This window comes from Ceratotherium simum, chromosome 9 (genome assembly GCF_057802395.1).
Source record: "Ceratotherium simum simum isolate JZ-2026a chromosome 9, ASM5780239v1, whole genome shotgun sequence".
NCBI classification, from domain to species: Eukaryota; Metazoa; Chordata; class Mammalia; order Perissodactyla; family Rhinocerotidae; genus Ceratotherium; species Ceratotherium simum.
The window spans coordinates 42,421,754-42,445,694 of record NC_141908.1 but is presented as its reverse complement, the minus strand read 5'-3'; the positions used below and the strand labels follow the sequence as shown (position 1 = coordinate 42,445,694).

At 36.6% G+C, this 23,941-nt stretch overlaps 1 protein-coding gene across 3 annotated transcripts in view; it reads right to left on the bottom strand.

Moving 5' to 3' along the window:
* SLC4A10 (solute carrier family 4 member 10) overlaps positions 1–23,941 on the bottom strand; it is a 210,272-nt gene that overhangs the window by 63,378 nt on the left and 122,953 nt on the right. For all 3 annotated transcript variants that reach the window (XM_087435291.1, XM_087435292.1, XM_087435293.1), the window contains 4 exons: positions 21,925–22,025; positions 18,034–18,208; positions 17,341–17,474; positions 16,689–16,934 (listed from right to left, as the gene is read on the bottom strand). In XM_087435291.1, the coding sequence (XP_087291417.1) occupies positions 16,689–16,934; positions 17,341–17,474; positions 18,034–18,208; positions 21,925–22,025 (656 nt within the window). The remainder of the gene's footprint in view (positions 1–16,688; positions 16,935–17,340; positions 17,475–18,033; positions 18,209–21,924; positions 22,026–23,941) is intronic.

The window sequence follows — 23,941 nt, the reverse complement described above, 5'->3', positions numbered from 1 at the left end:
ATAAGTCTTTTATGAATACATACATCTATTTCCATATTTTGGATTTTATTCTTAGAAGAGATTCTTTGAGTATTATACTTTTTTCCTAGGAAATTATTTAAACTTATAGCTATATCACATTATGAAGAAAATAGCTTTTCAAAATTACGCAAGACAACTGTAAAACACCACCACTACTAGCTAATAGTAAAAACATAAATACTCTCTCCGTTAAATTCTTTTTAAACTTTTTCTCATCTGAATTCCATCTCTATTCAAATAGCGATATCTTCTCCTTGGCCTCTAAATACATAACTTTGGAAGTCTTTCTCACTCTCGTGACACTCTGTAACTTTATGTGATAGCACCTATGTCAACTATAATTAAGTACTTATTTGTGTAACACTTAATGTCTAACTCTTTCAATAGATAATATGCCCCGTGGGGGCAGAGACCCCATCTGTGTTGTCACTTTTACACCCAAGTATCTGGCACACAGCAAGCAGTCTTGTTTGTTCATTCATTGATTTAATGGTTTAAAATTATTTTGTACAGAGCACTATGCTAAGTGCTATGGGGGATATGTAGAAATATATGATAGTCCCTGCCTTTAAGGAGTTATAATAATAATAATCCTTTACTATTATTATTATTTTGTTGTTGTTTTTGTTGAGGAAGATTCGCCCTGAGCTAACATCTGTTGCCAATCTTCCTCTTTTTGCTTGAGGAAGACTGTCCCTGGGCTAATCTCTGCCAATCTTCCTCTATTTTGTATGTAGGATGCCGCCACAGCATGGCTGACGAGTGGTATATGTCTGCGCCCAGGATACGAACCCGTGAACCTGGGCCTCCAAAGCAGAGCGTGCTGAACTCAACCACTACATCACGAGGCTGGCCTTTTACTATTATTTTTATTTTGATATGTCTTAGGAGAAAGTTCATGGGCCTTAAAACCAAATAGACCTGAGTTTGACCCTCATTTACTATTCATTGGCTATGTGATATTGGGCAAATTAGTTAATTTCTTGGAGCCTCAGATCGATAATCTGTAAAGCAGGGGTAATAATTGTTCCACAGGTTGTTGTGAGGTTTAAATAACGTCATGTATGCAAAATTTTTGTTATAGCTCTTATAAATTAGAAGGCATTCCATAATTACTTGTTGAATGAATGAATAAAACCTTACCAATTTTTGCTTTTCTTTTTTTTTTTTTCCCCAGTTTGTTCACTTTCTTCCCATTGCCATTATCTCAGTCAATAATCAGGACTTAAACATTCCACATCTGGTTTATTGCTCCTTGCTCCACTTCTTATGATCACCTTCTAATCTATTACCACATAATTCTTCCCAGAGTTTTGTCATTATCCCTAATGGCCTTTCTGTCAAAACTTATCACAATTTTCAAGGCTCTCTGCCAATTGGTCCCAGGAGTGCATTCTATCTACCTAAGTGCCCTCAACTCTCATTATGACCTGCTCATGCAGAACTCACAGATACAAAGAAGAGAGAGAAAAGCATAGATATGCCATATATAATAAACTCAAGTGACAGGTACAACAGAGATGGAGTGATAACTTAGGGTTTATTTTTTATGAATGCTTTCCAGCTCCCCAGGGTAGTTTGTTATTTCTTCCCCCGAGCCTTTATACTAGTATAAATACTTAAAATGCCATGTTGCAATTATTTGACTATGCATTGCCTCTAGCTCCTTTTTCATTTAATGATTCAACAAATACTCTATGTCCAGCCATTATGTACAAAGCACATCTCCAGACCCTTCTTGATAATCACAGAGCTCCTTAAGAGTGGAGGCCACATCACATTCATTTTCATACTATCAATGCTAACAAAATAAAGAGAACATCAATGGATATTGAAGGAAGGAGCCAAGAGAGTGAGTAAGAGAATGTATGGACAGAATGGCAAATCTACTTATTATACCTTAAACATTTTGCTGTATTCTACCTTTGAGTTTTGTAGGTTGCTATTTTCCTAAAATGGAAAATAAATTTGGTTACCGGGAACCGATTGGATGAGCACCATCTGGCCCTAATTAGCTTATCCTGTGGGTTGTCATAGGACTTGAATTTCCCATCATAAAACTCATTCTTAGAAAGAAATTACAAAATAATACATGCACACAATGCCAGTTGAACACTTCAAAATATACAGAGAAAAGAAGCCTTTCTTTCTTATAATCTTTTCTACTGTCCTCATAGTATTAAGTTTGGTAGGTATCCTTCCAAATCTCTTATTCCCCATGTATTTCACATGTACTTCCTATGCATTTTTGAGAGTTAAGACATTGTCTCTAGAAGGCTGCTCTTAGGGGCTTACCTAAGGCCACAACTAGGGCATTGGCATAGATTCCTATCCTAATCTTTTCAGCCAGCTTATTACCAAGCTTCTTAAAAACAACAAGGTGAAGTGGGGCTTCAATGTGATGCAGCAAAACTCATCTCTAGCCAAGATTTTTTCCCTCCTTGTCAAATACCTATTCACGGGGAATTGTTATAATCAAAATAAGCACTTTTATGCTCTAATAAGCTCTAAAATAAGAATTCATTTTACCTTATAATATTATTCAGATATTTATGTTTTAAATCCCCCTATTTTTGTATTTTTTATTTCCTCTTAGAAATTAAAAACTGCTTGAAGATAATATCCAAGAGACCTAAATAAAATAAAAATGTATCCAAACTCTCCCATACTATAAATATTAATCACAATAACTACTTTGGGCAAGCCAGCAGCCTATAATGTAGTACAGTGTCAAAAGTGTTCAACTAAGTGTTAGATGTCTTAGATTTTAACCCCAGTTCTTCCACTTGGGTAAGCTATAAACCCTTATGAACCTGTTTGTTTTTTTAGTTCTAAATAGAGGTGATAATCATTTAACATTCATTCATTTATGCAACAAACATTAATTGAACATCTATTTTATGCCAGGAACTTTTCTGGATACCGAGAAAGCAATGATTAAAACAGACTAAATCCCCATCCCTCATGAACCCTTCACTCTAGGAGAGGAACAGACAATAAATTAGACTGATAGGTAGAGGTACCACTACACATAAGCACAATACTATGTGCTGGTGAGGATGCAGAGCAAGAGGAACTCTCAAACATTGCTGGTGGGAATACAAAATGGTACAACCACATTGGCAGTATCTTATAAAGTTAAAATATATACTTTTTGTATAACCCAGCAATCCTGTTTCTAGGTATTTACCCAAAAGAAAATGAAAATATAGTTCAAATAAAGACCTGCATGTGAAGCAATATAGCCTCAAAGTAGAAACAACCCAAATGTCCATCAACTTGTGATTGGATAGACATTTCTGGTACATCCATACAGTGGAATACTACCCAACAGTAAAAAGGAATAAATTGATGCATGCAACAAGATGAGAAAATCTCAAAAGCATTATGGTGAGTGAAAGAAGCCAGACACAAAGGCTACATAATCTATGATTCCATTTATGTGAAATTCTAGAAAAGGCAAAACTTTAGAGACAGAAATCATATCAGTGATTGTTAAGGGTTGGTGGTTGGGATGAGAGACTGACTTTAAAAAGGCATGAGGAAACATGTTGTAAAATGTTCTATATTTCAATTATGGTATTATTCATTTGTCAAAACTCATTTAAGGGTATACTTCAAAGGGGTATATTTTATTGTATGTAAATGATATTTCAATAAATCTTACTTTAAAAAGATAAATAGGGGCCGGCCTGGTGGTGCAAGCGGTTAAGTGCGCACACTCTGCTGCAGCGGCCCGGGGTTCTCCAGTTTGGATCCTGGGCGCGCACCAATGCACTGTTTGGCAAGCCATGCTGTGGCGGCATCCCATCTAAAGTGGGGGAAGATGGGCATGGATGTTAGCCCAGGGCCAGTCTTCCTCAGCAAAAAAAGAGGAGGATTGGCAGATGTTAGCACAGGGCTGATCTTCCTCACAAAAAAAAAAAAAAAAAAAGATAAATAAATTATATAATATTTTACGTAGGAAAGGGAAAGAGAGACAGGAGTTGAAATTTTAGATAGAAAATCCTCTGGGGCTGGCCCCATGGCGTAGTGGTTAAAAGTTCTGCAGGCTCTGGGCCGGCCCCCATGGCTTAGCGGTTAAGTGCACACACTCCACTACTGGCGGCCTGGGTTCGGATCCCGGGCGCACACCAACGCACCGCTTCTCCGGCCATGCTGAGGCCGCGTCCCACATACAGCAACTAGAAGGATGTGCAACTACGACATACAACTATCCACTGGGGCTTTGGGGAAAAAAAGGAGGAGGATTGGCAATAGATGTTAGCTCAGAGCCGGTCTTCCTCAGCAAAAAAAAAAAAAAAAAGAGGAGGATTAGCATGGATGTTAGGTCAGGGCTGATCTTCCTCACAAAAAAAAAAAAAAAAGTTCTGCAGCCTCTGCTTGGTGGCCCAGACTTGCGTGTTCGGGACCCGGGCGAGGACCTACACCATTCATCAGCCATGCTATGGAGGCACCCACATACAAAATAGAAGATGACTGGCACAGCTCAGGGTGAATCTTCCTCAACAACAACAACAAAGTCCTCAAGTAGGTGATTTTGGAGGAAGTAAAGGAACAAGCCACATAGATATCTGGAGAAGGGCATTCCAGGCAAAACGAATAGCAAGTGTGAATGCTGAGAGGAAGAAACAGGCCAAGTGTGTTTAAGGAAGGGCAAGGAGGTCAGTGTGGCCGGAGCAGATGGGTGAAGTAGTAGGAGAGGAGACGAGAGATGCACTGAGGGACAGATCATGCGACACCTTGAAGGTAACAGGAAGCCACCAGTGGGCTTTGAGAAGCAGTGACGTGATCTGACTTGTGCTTCAAGAGAATAGTCTTGGCTATTCTCTTGAATAGTCTGGCTGCTTCATAGAGAACAGTCAGCAGAAGAGCAAGTGTAAAGTCAGGGACACCACCTGGAAGTCAACTGTGATAATCTAGACAAGAGATTATGAGGTGGAGAAGGTGGAAAGAGTGTTCGAATTCCATATAGAGAGCCATTATATTTGCTGAGAAATCTGGGTGTGTGAGCAAGAGAGTAATCAGTAACAAATCCGTGGGTTTTTTTTGTTAGTCTGAACAGCTAAAAGGATGAAATTGCCATTAACAGGGGGAAAGACTTGAGATTATTTGCTCTTAGCACTCCAAACACGAAAAGGACTGAACGATAAGCATTTATCCAGTACATTAGTTTGCTGGGGCTCCCATATCAAAATACCATAGACTGGATGGCTTAAACAACAGAAATTTATTTTCTCACAGTTCTAGAGGCTGGACATCCAATTTCAAAGTGCTGGCAGAGTTTGTTTCCTTTGAGGCCTCTTTCCTTGGCTTGCAGACGGCTGCCCTCTTGCTGTGTCCTCACATGGTCTTTTCACTGTGTGTGTGCATCCTGGTGTCTCTATGTGTGTCTAAATTTCCTCTTCTTACAAGGACACCAGTCAGATTTGATTAAGACCCACCCATGTGACCTCATTTAACCTTAATTTCCTCTTTAAAGGCCCTATCTCCAAATACAGTCACATTCTGAGATATTGAGGGTTAGGGCATACAAATTTTGGGGGAACACATTCAGCCCATAACACCCAGTGATATGATTTCAGAGTGAGAAGGACCATCTCTCTTATCCCCTAAAAACCTGCTTTCATGATTAAAAAATAATTCTGTGGGTGCTTCATTCTTTTAAATATCAAAATGAAAATTTTTGGAAGAAATAAAATTAGCATTCTACTAATCATCTTTAGAGCAAGTTCGGATAGAATAAGAAGACCCCAGGTACCTAGGTAATGAAGAGATGAGCGACATAGTGGAGTGAATGAAAGCAGCAGAACCAGCCTGGACACAAACTTCACTGAGACCAGCAATGAGCATTCATTTACAGAACACGTTTTGTTACCTTTCACATAATATTTGAAAGGTCTTCCAGGGAGAGCATTTACAAAGATAGTTTTTTAGGTGGTATATACAAACTGTTTTGCCTGCAACTGAGAGCTATAACCATGGAATGTTTTTACAAAGTAAACTTCTTCCCTTCCCGGAGTTGTATATATATGTCTTCACTTGATGTTTTCTTGCTTGTTAAATAATAAATGTAGAGCACATAGGCTGAACACCTTATATTATCAAGAATTGCTTGTATAAAGAGAAAAAGATGCTAAGCTAACAAAATTTGGCTAGTTCTATAAATATCTAGTAGAAATAGTGTTTCGAGCAATTAACATATTAATTTCCATAGTTAAAGGGAAGTTTTTCTTCTTCTAAAACAAGTTATTAGCAATGTCTCTAAGCATTCATTTAGCATGACTAATACTATAAAGTATGTAGTGGTGACACTTAAAATACCCAGCAAAGTAGAGATGAATGAATGAATAATGTAGCAACATTTTACATGACTAGCATAATTTACTCAAAATTTCCCAATAGGAATGGCAGATACTTTGAGTAAAATTATCAAATCATATACAAAGTGCCAACACTGGCATTACACTAATCTCATAAAGAATTCACAGCAACGTGCCCAACAGGTGAGAGAAAGTTGAGTGGCAGAACGAGATCACACCACCTGATAGAGAAAGCGTAACATTGAGAAAAGTGGGTTCTACCTTTCATTATGCTTTATATGATTATTAGTAAGTCATAAGTCATTATCTTGCTCTATAAAATAGATCTTATCTGCTCCATAAGATTTCAGTAAATATAAAGTGAAATATTTAAAGGGACATTGAAAAGAAAAATATTTCTTTCCCTAGAATTAAAACTTTAGGGGCTGGCCCCGTGGCTTAGCAGTTAAGTGCGCACGCTCCGCTACCGGCCGCCAGGGTTCGGATCCTGGGTGCGCACCGACCCACCGCTTGTCAGGCCATGCTGAGGCGGCATCCCACATACAGCAACTAGTAGGATGTGCAACTATAACATACAACTATCTACTGGGGCTTTGGGGAGAAAAAGGGGGAAAAAAAAAGGAGGAGGATTGGCATGGATGTTAGCTCAGGGCTGATCTTCCTCACCAAAAAAACAAAGCAAACAAAAAAAACACTAGTTTTAAAAATTAAAACTTAAGCGAACTTATTTTAACTGATGCTTAGAAACTGAAATTGCTAGATTGTTGCTAGAGCAATGGTTCACAACTTTTTATAGCTATGTATTTCTATCTGCTCTGTCAAATATCTACATGCTTTTATTATTCATTATCTTTTTTATTTACAATGGTTTATAAGGATATAAAAATCCAATGGAATTTTTGGAAGAACGCTTTATTATGAATATTTAATTAAAAAAAACTCTGTTGCATTTAAGCTTTGTCTGCTTTTCTCTGCTTGTATGTTTATCACTGGTTGAGATATGGTGCTTTAAGAAATTTTAAAATTCCAGCAGCTGGAAGAAATATTAAGAAGCTGCATGATCTCACAGACTATAGGTAAATTATGTTCCAAATGTGTTTCAGAAAGGCAAAGATGATAAATACTATTTTTTTGGTTGCACATACAGACATATATATTAAACAAACATTTATTGGAAAATATGGGCAAAATACTTCCTATAACCTGTTTCATCAGCTTGTTGAAGCTCCAGTTCTGTTATTTCAGGTACTTTGACTTCATCTTGCATAAAAGGTTAATTCAAGGATTATGTGACAATATTATAGAAGCAGGATTCTGGTACTGTTGTAGCTGTCATTAGGCACCAAAAATGGCTGGACACAGAATCAGTTAGGAATCAAGTCTTGAGTTCCATCTCTAGGAGTTGTTGAGGCTACATGATTCACTTGCAAGATTCCTATATCATATATCTTAATTACCTTTAATTTTTTTAATAATTTATTTTTTAGAGAAGTTTTAGGTTCACAGCAATATTGAGCAGAAGATACAGAGATTTCTCATATACCCCTTGCCCCTAAACATGCATCACCTCTCCCATTATAACATTCTCCACCAGAATGGTACATTTGCTATACTTTACTAACCTACCTTAACATATCATTACCACCCAAAGTCCATAGTTTTCATTAGGATTCACTACCGTACAGAGTAGTTGCGCTCTCCTAAAAATGCTCTGTTTATTAATGTTTAGTTTTAGGAGTTCTTTGTATATTTTGGATAACAGTCCTTTATCAAACATGTCTCTTGCAAACATATTCTCCCAGTCTGTGGCTTGTCTTTTCATTCTCTTGACGTTGTCTTTCATAGAGCAGAAATTTTTAATTTTAATGAAGTCCAGCTTATCAATTCTTTCTTTCATGGATTGTACCTTTGGTATTGTATGTAAAAGTCATCGCCAAACCCGAGGTCATCTAGATTTTCTCCTATTATCTTCCTGGAGTTTCATAGTTTTGCATTTTACATTTAGAGATATGATCCATTTTGAGTTAATTTTTGTGAAGGGTGTAAGGTCTGTATCTAGATTCATTTTTTTGCATGTGGATGTCCAGTTTTTCAGTACCATTTGTTGAAGAGACTATCTTTGCTCCATTGTATTGCCTTCGCTCCTTTGTCAAAGATCAGTTGACTATACTTATGGGGGTATATTTATGGGATCTCTATTCTGTTCCATTGATCTATTTATCTATTCTTTCACCAATACCACAGTGTCTTGATTACTGTAGCTTTATAACAAGTTTTGAAGTTGTAGTGTCAGTCCTCCAACTTTATACTTCTCCTTCAATATTGTGTTGGCTCTTCTGGGTCTTTTGCTTCTCCATATAAACTTTAGAATCAGTTTGTTGGTGACCATAAAACAACCTCTTGGGATTATGATTGGGATTGCATTGAATCTATAGATTAACTTGGGAAGAACTGACATCTTGACAATATTTAGTCCTACTATCAATGAACACAGACTATCTCTCCATTTATTTGGTTTTTCTTTGACTTGCTTCATCAGAGTTTTGTAGTTTTCCTCATATAGATTTTGTAGATATTTTGTTAGATTTATAGTTAAGTATTTCTTTGTGGGGGTGCTAATGTAAATGGTACCGTGTTTTTAATTTCAACGTCTTATTGTTCATTGCTGGTATATGAGAAAGCAATTGACTTTTGTACATTAATCTTGTAGCCTGCAACCTTGTTATAATCACTTATTAGTTCCAGGAGTGTTTTGTCAATTCTTTTAGATTTTCTACATAGACAATCATGTCATTTACAAAGAAAGAGAGTTTCATTTCTTCCTTTTCAATCTGTATAACTTTCATTTGCTTTTCTTACCTTATTGCATTAGCTAGGACTTCCGGTATGATGTTGAAGAGGAGTGGTGAGAGGGGACATCCTTGACTTATTCCTGATCTTAGTAGGAAAACTTCTAGTTTCTCATCATTAAGAATGATGTTAGCTGTAGGCTTTTTGTAGATATTCTTTATCATGTTAAGGAAGTTCCCCTCTATTCCTAATTTGCTGAGAGATTTATCATGAATGAGTATTGGATTTTGTCAAAAGCTTTTACTGCATCTATTGATATGATCATGTGAATTTTCATCTTTAGTCTGTTGATCATCAATTACATTAATTGATTTTTGAATGTTGAACTAGCCTTGCATCCCTGGGATAAATCTCACTTGGTTGTGGTGAGAATTTGTTTAGACATTGTTGAATCTGATTTGCTAATATTTTGTTGGGGATTTCTGCCTGTATGTTCATGAGAGATATTGGTCTGTAGTTTCCTTTTCTTATAATATCTGTGTCTGGTTTGGGTATTAAGCTAATGTTAGCCCTATAGAATGAGTTAGGGAGTATTCTCTCTGCTTCTATCCTCTGAAAAAGATTGTAGAGAACTGGTATAATTTCTTCCTTAAATGTTTGGTAGAATTCAACAATGAACCCATCTGGGCCTGCTGCTTTCTTTTCTGGAAGGTTATTAATTATTGATTCAATTTCTTTAATAGATATAGGCCTATTCAGATTATCTATTTTTTCTTGTGTGAGTTTTGGCAGACAGTGTCTTTCAAGGAATTGGTCCATTTCATCTATTGTCAAATCTGTGGGCATAGAGCTGTTCATACTTTATCATCTTTTTAGTGCCCATGGGATCTTTAGTGATGTCCCTCTTTCATTTCTGATATTAGCAATCTGTCCTCCCTTTTTTTCTTAGTTAGCCTGGCTAGAGGCTTATCAATTTCATTGATCTTTTCAAAGAACCAGTTTTTGGTTCATTGATTTTCTCTATTGATTTCCTATTTTTAATTTCATTGATTTCTGCTTTAATATTTATTATTTCTTTTCTTTTGCTTACTTTTCAATTAATATGCTCTTCTTTTTCTAGTTTCCTAAGGTTGAAGCTTAGATACTTGATTTTAGATATCTCTTTTCAAATATATGCATTTAATGCTATAAATTTCCCTCTAAGCACTGCTTTCATTGCATCCCACAAATTTTTATAAGCTGTGTTTTCATTTTCATTGAGTTCAAAATGATTACCTTTAATTTTACCAGTGCAGTTCAGTACACTGATTAACAAGCCAGTCCTTTCACCAATGAAAATTCATTTCTGACATTCAGCAAAGGCTTAGTGTTGATTGAGATGTGGCTAATAGATGGGTTTGCAGTAATCTTTTCTGGAGTTTAGGCTCTTTGCTTTAATGTTAGCTGACCATTCCTGGAGTTTAGACTCCTAATTAAAATACTAGCTGCCCATACTTGTAACTTAAACTAACATACACATATTACTACAGTATCTGTGCTGAGGTATTTTAATGTAAATTAAAACATAATTATATTCCATTTTTAATATTTCAGAATATTTCCTTAAATCTAGGTCAATTCAGGAAGTGAAGAGAAATGGGGTCAGTACTTCAAATATTGTGAACTCTCTGAGAATGGTCATCACATCTCAACAAAGTGAAATACTGTGTATTTGATATATAACCACATGACTTGTGGATCTTCAATGCATCTCGAAGAAGAAACCACCAATTCCTGCTTAGCAATCTCCCTCTAATATTGGATGCTCAAGTAAATTTCTGCCCTTTCATAGCTATTTGACAAGAAAATATGAAAGATAATTCTATTTAAAGTCTTCAAATCTATAGTTATAGAGAAGGAAAATAGCAGCTAAAGGTGGATCTGAGAAGTAACATTGTTGAAAGACACTTAACAAAGGCTTACTGGTATCTATCAACCCCCTGGCTCTCTGGAGGCAGCAAGATGAAGAGACGTTAATCTTCTACACAAAAGGCTCATAGTCCACTAGGAACAGTGAGGCTAAAGCAAGTAAATAATAAACTTATACTGGATACTACTGCTACTGGAGATAAGACTTTATTATTAAAATAAGAATTTAGTTCAAAAGCAGGAAGGAAAAACAAGAATAGCAAGTGTTTGAATTAAGAATCAAGAATGACATGGGTTGCCAGAAGTTTATTTATTGAATAATCATTTATTGAGTGCCTACTATTATATTTATTTGATTCTAAGATGTCAGATAATCCACTTTCTTAATATTAGCTTTTTAAGGGAGACAAAACTCTATTTTAAATGTGCATATCCGTTGTAAGAAGCATTTTCAGAAATGTAAAAATATGAACAAACATGCTCATTTTATGACATGTACGAAGCACTTTGCTAGTACAGTGGGTACAAATATGTACCTAATAGTCATGGTCCTAGCATTATGGAGACTAATCTAGTGGAGTTACACATACATTCCACAAATAAATACATGAAAATATAATTATTATGTTATGTTGCAATCAATTCTGTATAAATTTGGTCAAGTGTGTACATAGTAAAAAAAGTGATTAAAAAAAGTTGAAACACAGGGTTTCTCTAAATCTGAATTTTATTCTTTATTTTTTGACTAGTGAATGCTAAAAGGTCAATGAGCTATGATAACTTCCTTTTCATCGTCTTTCTCCTGGCATCTCTTATCAACTTTTAGAGTTCTGCTGTAGGTTGCAGTCCTGCCTCTCTTTATTCTTACATATGACTTCTCCACTATGTTGGCACCCCGTCTAAATTTTCAGTCAGAACTAGTTTTATGGATGCAGATTTGTACACTTTTATCCCACATTAAGATTCTCAAAACATCTCAAGTTTATTCAAAACTTCTAGCTGAAATCTTTAAGAGTAGTGTTAAAGATACTGTAAAGAGCAGAATTGTCTTTACTTGTCAAACAAGATTGGCCAGGTGATGTTCATCATTCTACAACATGTTCGGTTAATCAGTATACATTAAGCATCACTTATTATACCTATTATGCTGTGTCTATGGCAGATAAAATTACTACATGTTTTCTACTTTAAAGTAGGCTCAAATCTAGTTGAGGAGATGAGAAAAATAAAATTCTTCTATGAGGATAATGTCAGTCAGTAAATAACATTTATCCAGAACAGATCACTGTCCTGGGTTATGTAGAGGACTGAGTATTGGAAAAAACAACAAAGGAAAACAATAGGAAAACAAAAACAAAAACAAAAAAAACTTCCCATAACCTAACAGTAAGGTTACTCCTTCTAATAGCTTTGGTAATTGTTGAATATTATTTAACTCCAGTCTGCTAATATATTGGAAACTAGAGTAATAGTTAGACCCTGCTCTTTGTTTTGACCCAACCAACTGCAAAGAGTTAATACAACCCTATTCTTTCTTTAGCTAGCCATCTTTGAGAGCTTTATACTATTACCATACATTGAGGGAACATTTCATCTTACGTAAGCAGAATGTTTTATTCTATTTTTGCCATTTCTTAAAATCAAGCAACCTAGAAAAAGTTATTCCCACAAACTCATGTCTCATTGCTAACTTGACATATTCAGCTTGATCATCTGGTGTAATGTATATATTCTTGAAACAAAGTTGATTATCTTGACACTTGCTCTTGGCACAATGAAACGAAAGCTTCTAGCTTCAAATATAAGGTTTGCATATTATCACATTATAAGGTTAGGATGCCAGAGGAACTAGAAAAGCCTTTTAAAAAAATCAAAGACATTTTGTTATTTGGTTGGTAAAACTTTGAATTTAAAGAAATCTGAATATAGGAGGCCCATGTATAAAGAATACCTAAAATGTAGATCCTAAATATGATGCCTCTTTTTTCAATATCTTACACCTAAACAAAATATGTGGGAGCATAAGCATATAAGTTTGCAATGATTGCAATCTCAGATATACTGCATTGTAGCTATGACATTTTCTAAGAATTTTTCTCCTAAAAACTGAAAGCATGAGGCCAGCAACATCAGGAGAAAACTTTAGGCGAGCATGAGTATAATGACCCTTAAAAACTGATTAGTGTGAAAAGGTCACAGTGACAAGAGCAAGAAAACCACCAAAAGTGTCGTGTGGACTTCATGAAACAGAAAATGTTTTGTACAAAAGTGTGAGATTATACAATACATTAAAGTAGCCATTATTGTTAGCAATAACTTTTATTTTCTTTAGTGCACATGACTAAAAGTACACTAACGAATATATGCAGGGCGAAAAAGATTGGTTTTGCTTCTCCAAAGAGCACGTAATGGCAATACCTGATCAGATTCACGTACACAACATGAGTGGTACTGGGAGCCAGAGAATCGTGGGTTGAAAACTAAAGTGAAGACAATGCAGTAAAGGTATCTTGTCAGGACCACATTTCCCAAGAGACTGTTATTCTCCATGTTTCTCTGACACCCATTTCAGGGCCAAGGCGACACTAAAACCTCACCATCCATCAGGGTGAACCAGTCTTTCCATCCCTTCCACCCCCCTAATTTCGGTTAAGAAGGGACTTAGGCAACCAAACATAGTGATTAGCACACATTCCTGCTCAGCCTTCAAATAATTAGGTTTCAGATGTCCACACTGTGATAAAGCATAATTTTAACTCAAACTTGGGGATCTTTTTTTAAAAAGCAGAAATGGGAACATTGAGCCAGTCGGACCTGTGCCACTCTCCTCTTAATCACCATAACTGGCAGGAATCAGGGACAAATAAAGCTACTTTTGCTCTCAAATTATCCTCTGAGCATTGGTCTTAACCCCACAATTTGTCTTGATCTCATCCGTTTTTGACCCCTGGGAGGTTGCAATCCCATGTTTATCCACTTGCTCTCCATCATCTCTCTTTCTACTGTCTCTCTGTTCTCATTTTCAAACACTCATAGCTCTTTTCTGTTACAAAATACCATTCTCATGATCTCGTTGCCCTCTCCAGCAGGCACTGTTTTTCACTGTCTTTGACACTAAAATGGCCTACGCATACATTCTCCATTTCTTTGCTGCCTACTTTCTTCTTAATTTTTTGCAAACTGGCTTCTAGTCCTGCCTCCCCTTGCCACCCAATACTCTCTTAAAGTTAACAATGATCTCCTTTTCTCATTCTGTTTGATCTCTATACCCCTGTCCTCTCTAAAGATTTCTTGATACAGTCTTGTCCCTTGCCTTTTACAATCTGACATTAACCTTGGTTTTCTCCTATTCTGATGCTTCTTTCTTATTTTTTACCTAATTGGTTACATTTTTTCATGCTTCTACCTTCAAGCAGTGACCATTATCCAGGGCTCAGCTCTTGCTTTTCTGATCTTTTCCCTTTCTAGACCAGGAGATTTTAAACCGTGTTCCTCAGTGTGACGTACCTTAGAAGCTGCCACTGAGGGTTCAGGGAACAGCTGGAAGGGTGGACAATTGGTCCCTCCCCACCACTTCAAACAAAATAGCTCTCCTTTTATCAGTTGTTTTTTTTTTTTTTTTTTTGGTTCCATATTGTTTCTTTTGGAGAGCTTATTTGTATTCATCAGTGCACTGAAAATTACATAAAAGGCATATAACCTGAGTCTAATTTCTTGTTTTACCACTATCTCTATGACTTCAGACAATATTTGAAATATTTGAAATATTGGACAATATTTTAAATCTCAAAGCATTAATGAATTTCTTGCATCCAGGCTTGTGCCATTCCAACCATCTGACCACTCTCCTGCCCTATTCCTCAGCACCTTCCTAACTCCCACTGATTTTTTGGTCTTCTACTTCACTTCCTCCAGGAAGTCTTCTCAAAACCCAAAATCTGGGTTAGGTGCTCTTCTGATGTGGAACCATAGCATTCTGTACCAATTCCCTAAGACAGCACTTATTTCGTTGTGTTGTCTGTCTACATTCCCTACTAAACAGGATGCTCATTGAGAACAGAATATTATTTATGATTTCCCTAGCACCTAGCATAGTGCCTGGTATGTAGTAGGTTTGAAAATCTAAGCAGAGATAATTATATACCCCAGCAAGGATTTCCAAATTAGGTGACACTGCTCTCTTTTCAACTAAAGAGAAATGAAAAGACATTATCAATACTATCCCTCCTTCTAATCAAACTGCTCTTCCCACTTGCCTGTTTTCTGAGTGTCTCTGACACCTTCCTCACCCCCTTCTGAAACCTGTTCACAACACCCTCATTATTTGCTTTTATTGGGAAAGTTATTTTATATGTCCACTCTGATTTTTCTTGTCCTAAAACAGAGGTGTACCGTTAAAGATATCTCTAATGACCAAGAAATATTCAAAGTACTAAAAATCATGTTAATTTCAACACTGTATCATTACATCATTCTTAATAAAATTATAACATTGCACTATTTTGGTCTAATTTCTACAATTTCAACTTCTTCTAATACTAAATAAAGATAATAAATCTTCAAAAGATTTGTGGCCATATCTAAACAGTTTATAAGAAGAGCACTGGTTGGGGCCGGCCCTGTGGCTTGGTGGTTAAGTGCGCGCACTGCAATGCTGGTGGCCCGGGTTCGGATCCCGGGTGCGCATAGAGGCACCACTTCTCCGTCCATCCTGAGGCCGAGTCCCACATACAGCAACTAGAAGGATGTGCAGCTATGACATACAACTATCTACTGGGGCTTTGGGGGGAAAAAATTAAATAAATAAAATCTTAAAAAAAAAAAAAAAAAAAAAAAGAAGAGCACTGGTTGTTGACAGAGAGGTTATAACTGCCTCATAAAGAACATATTGCTTCAAATAGTTGCTATATAAAAATGTATATATAAATGCAACAAAAAAATCCTAAAGTTAAATCAAAGAAAAGAGTAACCTAATGTCCACATATACTCTGCAAACACAGCCTTAGAGAAATTCCAAACTGCTGGCATACTAAAACTAGAAAGTACAATAGATCCAATCCCATCTTTAATCCTAAACTATAATATCACCTTCAACAGGCAATACCTGAGTACTTCCATCATAAATGTCATAACTTCCAAAAGCAAAATTACTTTTCAATTTAGTGATTTTTATTTATGTGTTTATCATATTTTCAGACACCAAGCTAACACAATTAAGACCCAATGAGTCTCTTTTACCTTATTGTTCTAAATCTGAAATCTTACATTTTTAGTACTACATTTCTTTGGATTATAGTAAATCAAAAAGGCCTTAAAGGAAGACCAAAATCGTATGTATTTTGCAAAAACAAAATCTCTGTATGGTAAAATTGACCTTGGTTCGTTATCTACTTAATAGGGAATGTTTGACAAACAGAACTTCAAAAAGATATTCTTGGCAGAGATGTTATAATGAGAACTCAAGTACCAGATGAATGGCTGAGTAGATGACTTTTAAAATCCTGTTCAACTGTGAGAGTCCAGGATGTAGGTCATGAATCAATTTAAGGCACCCTATCTGCTGAGTAAGTTCCTCATATTTCTTATAACAATAGCAATATTTGTGAAAAGAAAAGCCCCACAGCCAACAGGGGAAATGGTACTTACGAGTATTGTGTCAGTAGTTCCAAATCATTATGCATGTTGATTGGATATGCTTCACTGAGTTCAAACAACTTCTCTAGGGCCTCATAAATAAAAATGATGCAAATGAGAGAAGCGAAGGCTTCTTCAGTAAACCGGGTGATATAGCAGACAAGGGAGCTTGCATCAGTGGCCACAAGGATGATACACAGGGTTGCAGTCCAAAGTCCGATACTAGCTCTTAAAGATAGGTATGACAGCCCATATTCCCTAGGAGGAGGAAAAAGAAAGAACAGTGGAAAGAAGGTCATTTAACAGGTTGCCACCATTTTAAATAAATGGAAATAAGTCTAATTCAGGAAGTGAAAGTAAATAGGCTTCACATCCCATGAGTATCTAAACTCAAGACTTTGTCTAAAGGGAACATCCAAGCAGACAAAACTAAAAGGGATTTCTCAGTGCTTAGAACTGATAATCATTTTTTATAAATATTACATAGCAATATGCACAAATCTTTTACTTTTCCTTTATTTCCACAGAGAGACAAAAATGCCAAACTGAATCAAATCAGCCACTTCTACCTCTCCCAGTGGACCTCCAAACATGAAGCTGGGGGAAGTATAAGTGCAGTAGCGAAACAGAAAGGGGCTAAGGGCCAAAAGTACATAACACTTACTTGCAAAATTTAAACAAAATCTTTTCAAACACCAAAACTGGTCCTGTACTGCCTAATATGGTAAGAGGCTGTCCACCAAAGAGAGAATAGGCTATCCCAGTCATGGATGCTCCAAAGAGAGATTCGATTGCACTCTGTGTAGAGACATAAATGATTCCATTATCTAAGCTGTACAGGCAGACTTTATAACTATGGAGAAAATGTTTAAGATACATGGGTATATTCTTTTTCCTTTGCTATGAAAAGCCTAGCAACCTTGGGCAGGATGTCGGGGAGGAGGATAAGAAAAGGGGCAGGTAGTCAGCAGAATATGAATGGTAGTGAATGGGGATGTGTCCTCTCCACCTTCCTTATCTTGCTTCTCTTTTGCTTACTAAAAGTTTACATGTATTCATGATAAGTGTCTGGACAGAAACACAGCCTGTATAAATGGGAAATGGAACTTCCTGTGAGGTAAGAACCAGAGCCTAAAGCTAGCCTAGGACTGGGGGGCCAGGGATGAGATCAGAACCTTTTAAGACCAATGAACTGTTCTGAGACTAGCCATCCAGAAAATTCATATGCAGTTTATCTGCCAGACCATACATCAAATCTCTCCTCATAAAGAAATAAAATATTAAATGCTCACTTATCTAACTATGAATCTTAAAAACTAATTAAGTTTCAAAGCTCAGAGAAAAGCATAATACATACTATACGACCTTCAGTTGCTTCTCCCAGCAGTCCTCCAAATGTGATGACAGGAGACATACAGGCGCAGTAGAGAAACAGAAAAGATGCTAAGCACTGCAGGCTGAAAGCATCTCTGAAGTCACTCCAGAAGTATGGAGCTTTTCTTTTGATATCTAAAATAAGGCCCCCAAAAATCCTAAGACGGGGGGAAAAACACAATAGTGAAATCCAAATATAAAAAACACACAAATCAAAATGCTCATGTGCTTTGTTGCCAAGTCACAGTACATGTTTTCCATCAGCAGAGGTGAGACTCATATTAATCTGCTTTGTTGTATTATCATGATCTACAGGGACAGCTTTGCACCACCGTGTTACCTCAATTCCTAACCAAATATTGTGTCAACAACCAAAAAATCCCAGATTCCCTCAAACAAGGTCCAGACTGTTCCTCAATCAAAATTCAAATAATGAGATTTAAGGATAACTCTAATTTCTGTGCCATTTCTACATCAAACTACTCCTAAACTCTGGCCTACTACCCTCCATTGTTGGCAGTATTTTCTAATCGTTTACGTTCTATTAGTGTAGCAGAAAGTGAAGGAGGGAGGGCAAACCGGCTTTTGGGTACTCTAACAGTGACCATCACCCCAGAGAGAAAAGTAGTGTTTAACCCTAGATCCAGTTACCTACTCTCTCTGCCAGAAAAATCCCTCACCAGATGTTGTTCCAGACTGGCATCTAAATGGCCTTATAGGTGACAGTAATATGTGGTGGAGACAGGTAGGTTCCATAGGCGTTTTCATTTTTAGGAAACAAGGAGGGGGACTTTATAATAACCAACGTAGATAAATGTAATTTTGATCCATTATCATCTAAGCATATCTCAACGTTTATCATTCATGAGACAATGATAACCTTACTTGGTATAAATCCATTTATTCTGAATATATCCAAAAACCACACTGAAACACTTGAAAGAGAATCTTTTTTTTTCGGGGGGTGGGATAGAGTATTAAATTGGGAAATGTTGCCTAAAATTCGAGGACTAAAATTTTTCTTTAATCTATTAGGAATGAAAGCATTAATGAACAGGTTTTCTCATTCTTTGAACATTTAATAATAATATTCAGACTTAACACTTGACTACTAAAAGCTCTTTGTGCTCTGTGGAATAAAGATGTCACATTAAAATGAACAAGACTATGATTAAGTTCCTACATAGAGGTTAAAAAAAACCTATTATGTTCCAATACACCGCCAGTATGCTGAATATACTTGGATTATGCAAAAATATTAATCTTTTGTTATTTATTTTTTGAACAGGAATATTCATTTGGCAACCTAAGAATCACCTCAAAAATGACTGTTTTCTTGAGAAACAAATTCTGGTTTGCCTTGGAAAATGTACATCTTCAGAATGACTGAAAATTTTGGCTATTGACAAGAGATTTTCACATATTGAGGTATATGGGGTAACTATTCAGGTTCAAAACTGATTCGGCTTGAACTACAGAAGCCTGATTTATGGCCTATCAAACATACATTGCACATCGGCTTTAACCTTTAAAGTAAAGAATAATCTCTCTTAAGATAAGAATGCACTCTTCCCCTGTATACCCTATCCGTAATGCCTGTATTAGCCCCTTTCCTGACTTCGGGGTCATGTTGACCTGCTAATTTGCAACTGAATACTTCTTTGAAACTTGGGTGAATATGTAGCCTGGATGTGTTTAATGTATGTTCTTTGTTCTAAAAAGGTATAAGACTGTACTGAAAACCATGCTTCTCCAGAAGGTTTTCTTCCCTTGTGGAAACTGCCTTCCCAGATTAACGTCATCCTGACTGAGGTAAAACTCATTTTATCTTTCTTATCTATAGAACGGTTATTGGTTATTTTGCATTGACACTATTATTTTATTTTATTTTTTGTGAGGAGATCAGCCCTGTGCTAACATCTGCCAATCCTCGCCCCCCCTTTTTTTTGCTGAGGAAGACTGGTCCTGGGCTAACATCCGTGCCCATCTTCCTCCACTTTATATGGGACACTGCAACAGCATGGCTTGCCAAGCAGTGCGTCGGTGCGCGCCCGTGGTTCCCAACCCGCGAACCCCGGGCTGCCGCAGCAGAGCGCGCGCACTTAACCACTTGCGCCACTGAGCCAGCCCCGACACTATTATTTTTAATTGCTCTGATTTGACTGAAGTAGACATGATAGTAACGTGTTAGTAACTCTCTTACTATTATGGGAGTGATAGAATCACTATGTTTTCCTAGTGATTGCTTCCATCAGAGGGATATGGAGTAGGAGAGGCTGAGAAGGATGAAATTTCAATTGAGAAAAAGGACATTTAAAACTCAGGCTTGCAGAGAACCTGTGAAATTCACACACACACACAGACCATCTTAGGTTCCCTACTAGTGTTTGGTAAAATATATGCATATTTTTAATTTGGGGGATCATTTCTGAATGATTTGTTAATTTATCAAAGTCACAATTCAAAACAGATTTAATCGACTAGTCTATTATTCATTCATTTATGATTTACATTCCACCTAATCCCAAAAAGAATTTGAGGTGGTTATGAACTATTACTTAGTAGTGAATATTTATAGTTTTGATAGCACTTTCTATTAGACCATTGTCTTCTTTTAATTAATTACTTATCAGGGCATACATTAGTCTAAATAGGTGTTATATTACTGTGTAATAAACGTGCTTTTAGCAGCAAAAATCTAAATCCAGAAGTCATTGCAGAGAACAGTGCAAGAGCAGCCCAGATGTACACCAGCAACTCCAAGAGAGCAGATGAGCAATGGATACTTCAAGTCACGTCAGCAACAGAATCTGTGAAAGAACTCTGGAGAAGCGAAGAGACCGGATATTGGTGACCTGGGAGGATTTAGGAAGCAGTAAGGAAAAGTGAACTTCGAAAAAAATCTAAGCTATGTGGCATGTTACACCTGAGACAGAGAGAAAAAAAAAACCACCAAAAATGAAAAGGCAGCATTTGAAAATATGAAAGCAAACAGAAGGAGTAACAACACTTCCAGTAAAGGGAAAAGGAAAAAATTGAACCATCTCAAAATAGGTATATGGAGCCTGAGGAAGACGTAAAAGCACATTTCCTCAGAGACAAAACATAGATAAAGGGAGAGAATAGAGCAGAATTAAAATGTGCAGGGTTGTCAGGAACTGGAAAGTCAGCTTAGAGGACACAGTGAAAGCAGTACAGGAAATGGCCTTGAGGGGAGGGGAGCGCCAATCCTGCAAAGCCTTTACAATTGCCTTCAATTATACGGAGGCTGTGTGCACATATTCCCTGAAGGGAGACCCACCCAAAGGTTTCTGATTTTCTGCTCACACATTGCTTAGAGAGAGACAAGCTGTCAAAAAAACCATAAAGAACCATTTTAAAAAATAAATTGAAGCTTTCATCTCTTCAAAGATGTGTGATTAGAAAAATAAATCATATAGCTCTTTCAAATTACAACCAGAAAAATAAAAAATACTATTATATACATCCTACTTGCATGTCATGCGATAGGGTCTATAAGACTGAATTCGTGGTGTTTATTTTTATTTCCATCTTGAACTTGAAGCTTTCAACAGGCTCTTTTGGAAGGGGCAACTGACAGCTCTCTTATTCACTCTAAGAATCTGTGAATGCATTTTATGCACAGCAAAATGAAAGACTAGGTAAGATAAAATGGAATGGTGTATCCACTGTTCTGGTTTTTAATGACAATCATTAGTAACTACAGAGAAATCAAATTAATTGGCATTTTTCACCCTCAAAGAGTAGGAATTCAAAGTATAAAAAAAAAATTAGATCTCACAACAGCAATTCCTGACGCACAAGAACAGTATATCATTTGGTCTCTGAAGTCCATAAAGTGCTTTCCACTAACCTTCCGGTTCGCTGGAGTTCAGGTCCACTATGGCCTCCGTGGGGCTCTGCCTCCCCATGAGCTGCTGTTCCATTTGGTACAGCAGGAATCTTCCTCTTCTCCTGTGGGAAGGTTTTTTGTTTTTGTTTTTTAATTTCAGGTGCTAGTTGCAAATAACAAAAACAAATTTTTTCCCTTGAGGCAACATGCAGAGTGGCTAAGAACCCAGGTTCTGTTACTTATTTGTTGCATGACCACTAGGAAGTTATCTAGCCTCCTAAAGCCTCAGTTTCCTCCTCCGTTCACTGGTGGCAATAGTAGTACCTCTGAGCGTGGTTGAGAGAATTAAATGAAGCAACGGACATTTATCCATTCTTTCAACTAATACTGTTGAGTGCATAATTGTGTGCCATTCATTGTGATGGATGCTAGAGATGCAAATGTGAGCAAGAAAAAGCGCTCTGTTAATGGAGACAAACAATAAAGCTATAAGGTCAGGTAGAGATAGAGCTATGAAGAAAAATGAACTAAGAGAAGGAGACAAAGAGAGACCAGGATTGGGGTAGGTTGGGGTAAGGAGGTGCTATATGCCTGGCATAGTTCAACTATTCAATAAACATTAACTATTATCATTAGATATTTTGTAAGTGTATTTCCCTCATTGATTCTGGCTGATATCTTCCTACCCTGGGAATGATTTACAATATGGTTCTTTCTGACTCATAGAGATCCAAAAGCTTATTGCAAAAGGAAGCTTCTAAATTGAGCCAATGAAAAACTGACTGAAGTTTATGTAAGTGCTGTTTTCCCATAGGTCTATTCCATCCACTTTTGTCAGTGACAGAGATTTTAAAAAGTCAGAAAATCCTACCTCTTGGTGATCTCAGAGCACACCAATGCGTTCAAAAGTGCTTAAAAGGATAATAAAAAAATTTAAAGTGGTGCAATTAAAATTTTTACTTGACTGCCATTCTAAAATAGTGTAAACATGTTTTTTATGTTTAGTGTAAACATGAAGAACAAAAAGGAATTACCAAATGATCTTATGTACAATGGTACATTTAGATAAATTGGTACAGGTTTAAAACATGAGAAAAATAGGTTTTGAAATGAACAAAATATAGGAAAGTTCATTGCTTAACAGTTGTACAATTTCCCAGGCATATGAATAGATATAATGAACTGAAGTTCAAAGATAAAAGAGAGGATGTCTGTCAACTGATGAAGGAACTGCCTTTGTAGGTAAATAATTAGCATACATTAGTAAAGAGCTTTCAGAGTGGCCCTCAATACCCTCGATACCTAATAATCACCTAGGGAAACATTTCTTAGCCTCTACAAGTCTCAGAAAGCAAGTGATATTATTTGGTCTTCTGGAGAATTATCTCTTACTGGATAAGTTAACTCATTGTTTTATAATGGAAAAAGCTATACATTGATAAGGCAAATGATAAACCATGAAAGATATTAGCCATCCTAAAGTACCCATTTCCTCAAGGAGTGGTCATCTTATAATAAAGGAAAAAAGTATTTGAAAAGAGAAGTATGTAAGAACAGTATTGATGAACATTCTAAGGAAAATATAGGAAATATTTTTTGTTCAGAAACACACATATTTTGTTATTAAAACAAATCAATGGATGAGTAGATATTTGACTAACCAAATTACACAATTTATTTATTCAGTCAACAAATACTTATTGAGAGCCAGTTTGTGTCAGGTATTAGACCCCACCACGTACACCAGTGGACAAACCAGGCCTGTGGAGCCTGTTTACATTCTAGTGAAAAAGGCAAATAATAAACAAATAAACACATGAGTAAATTAATTCCATAGTATGTTAGAAAGATTAAAAACTATGGAAAAATAAAAATTTAAAGCAGAGTAAGGGGGGTCTGAGGTGTGGGGTGTGTTGGTGGGGAGGAGAGAGTGGCAATCTTAAATAGAGTGGTCAGACAGGGTCAGTGAGAAAGAGCCATTTGAGAAAGACTTGAGGGAGTCAAGGGAATTAGCCATGAGAATAACTGGGGGACATCA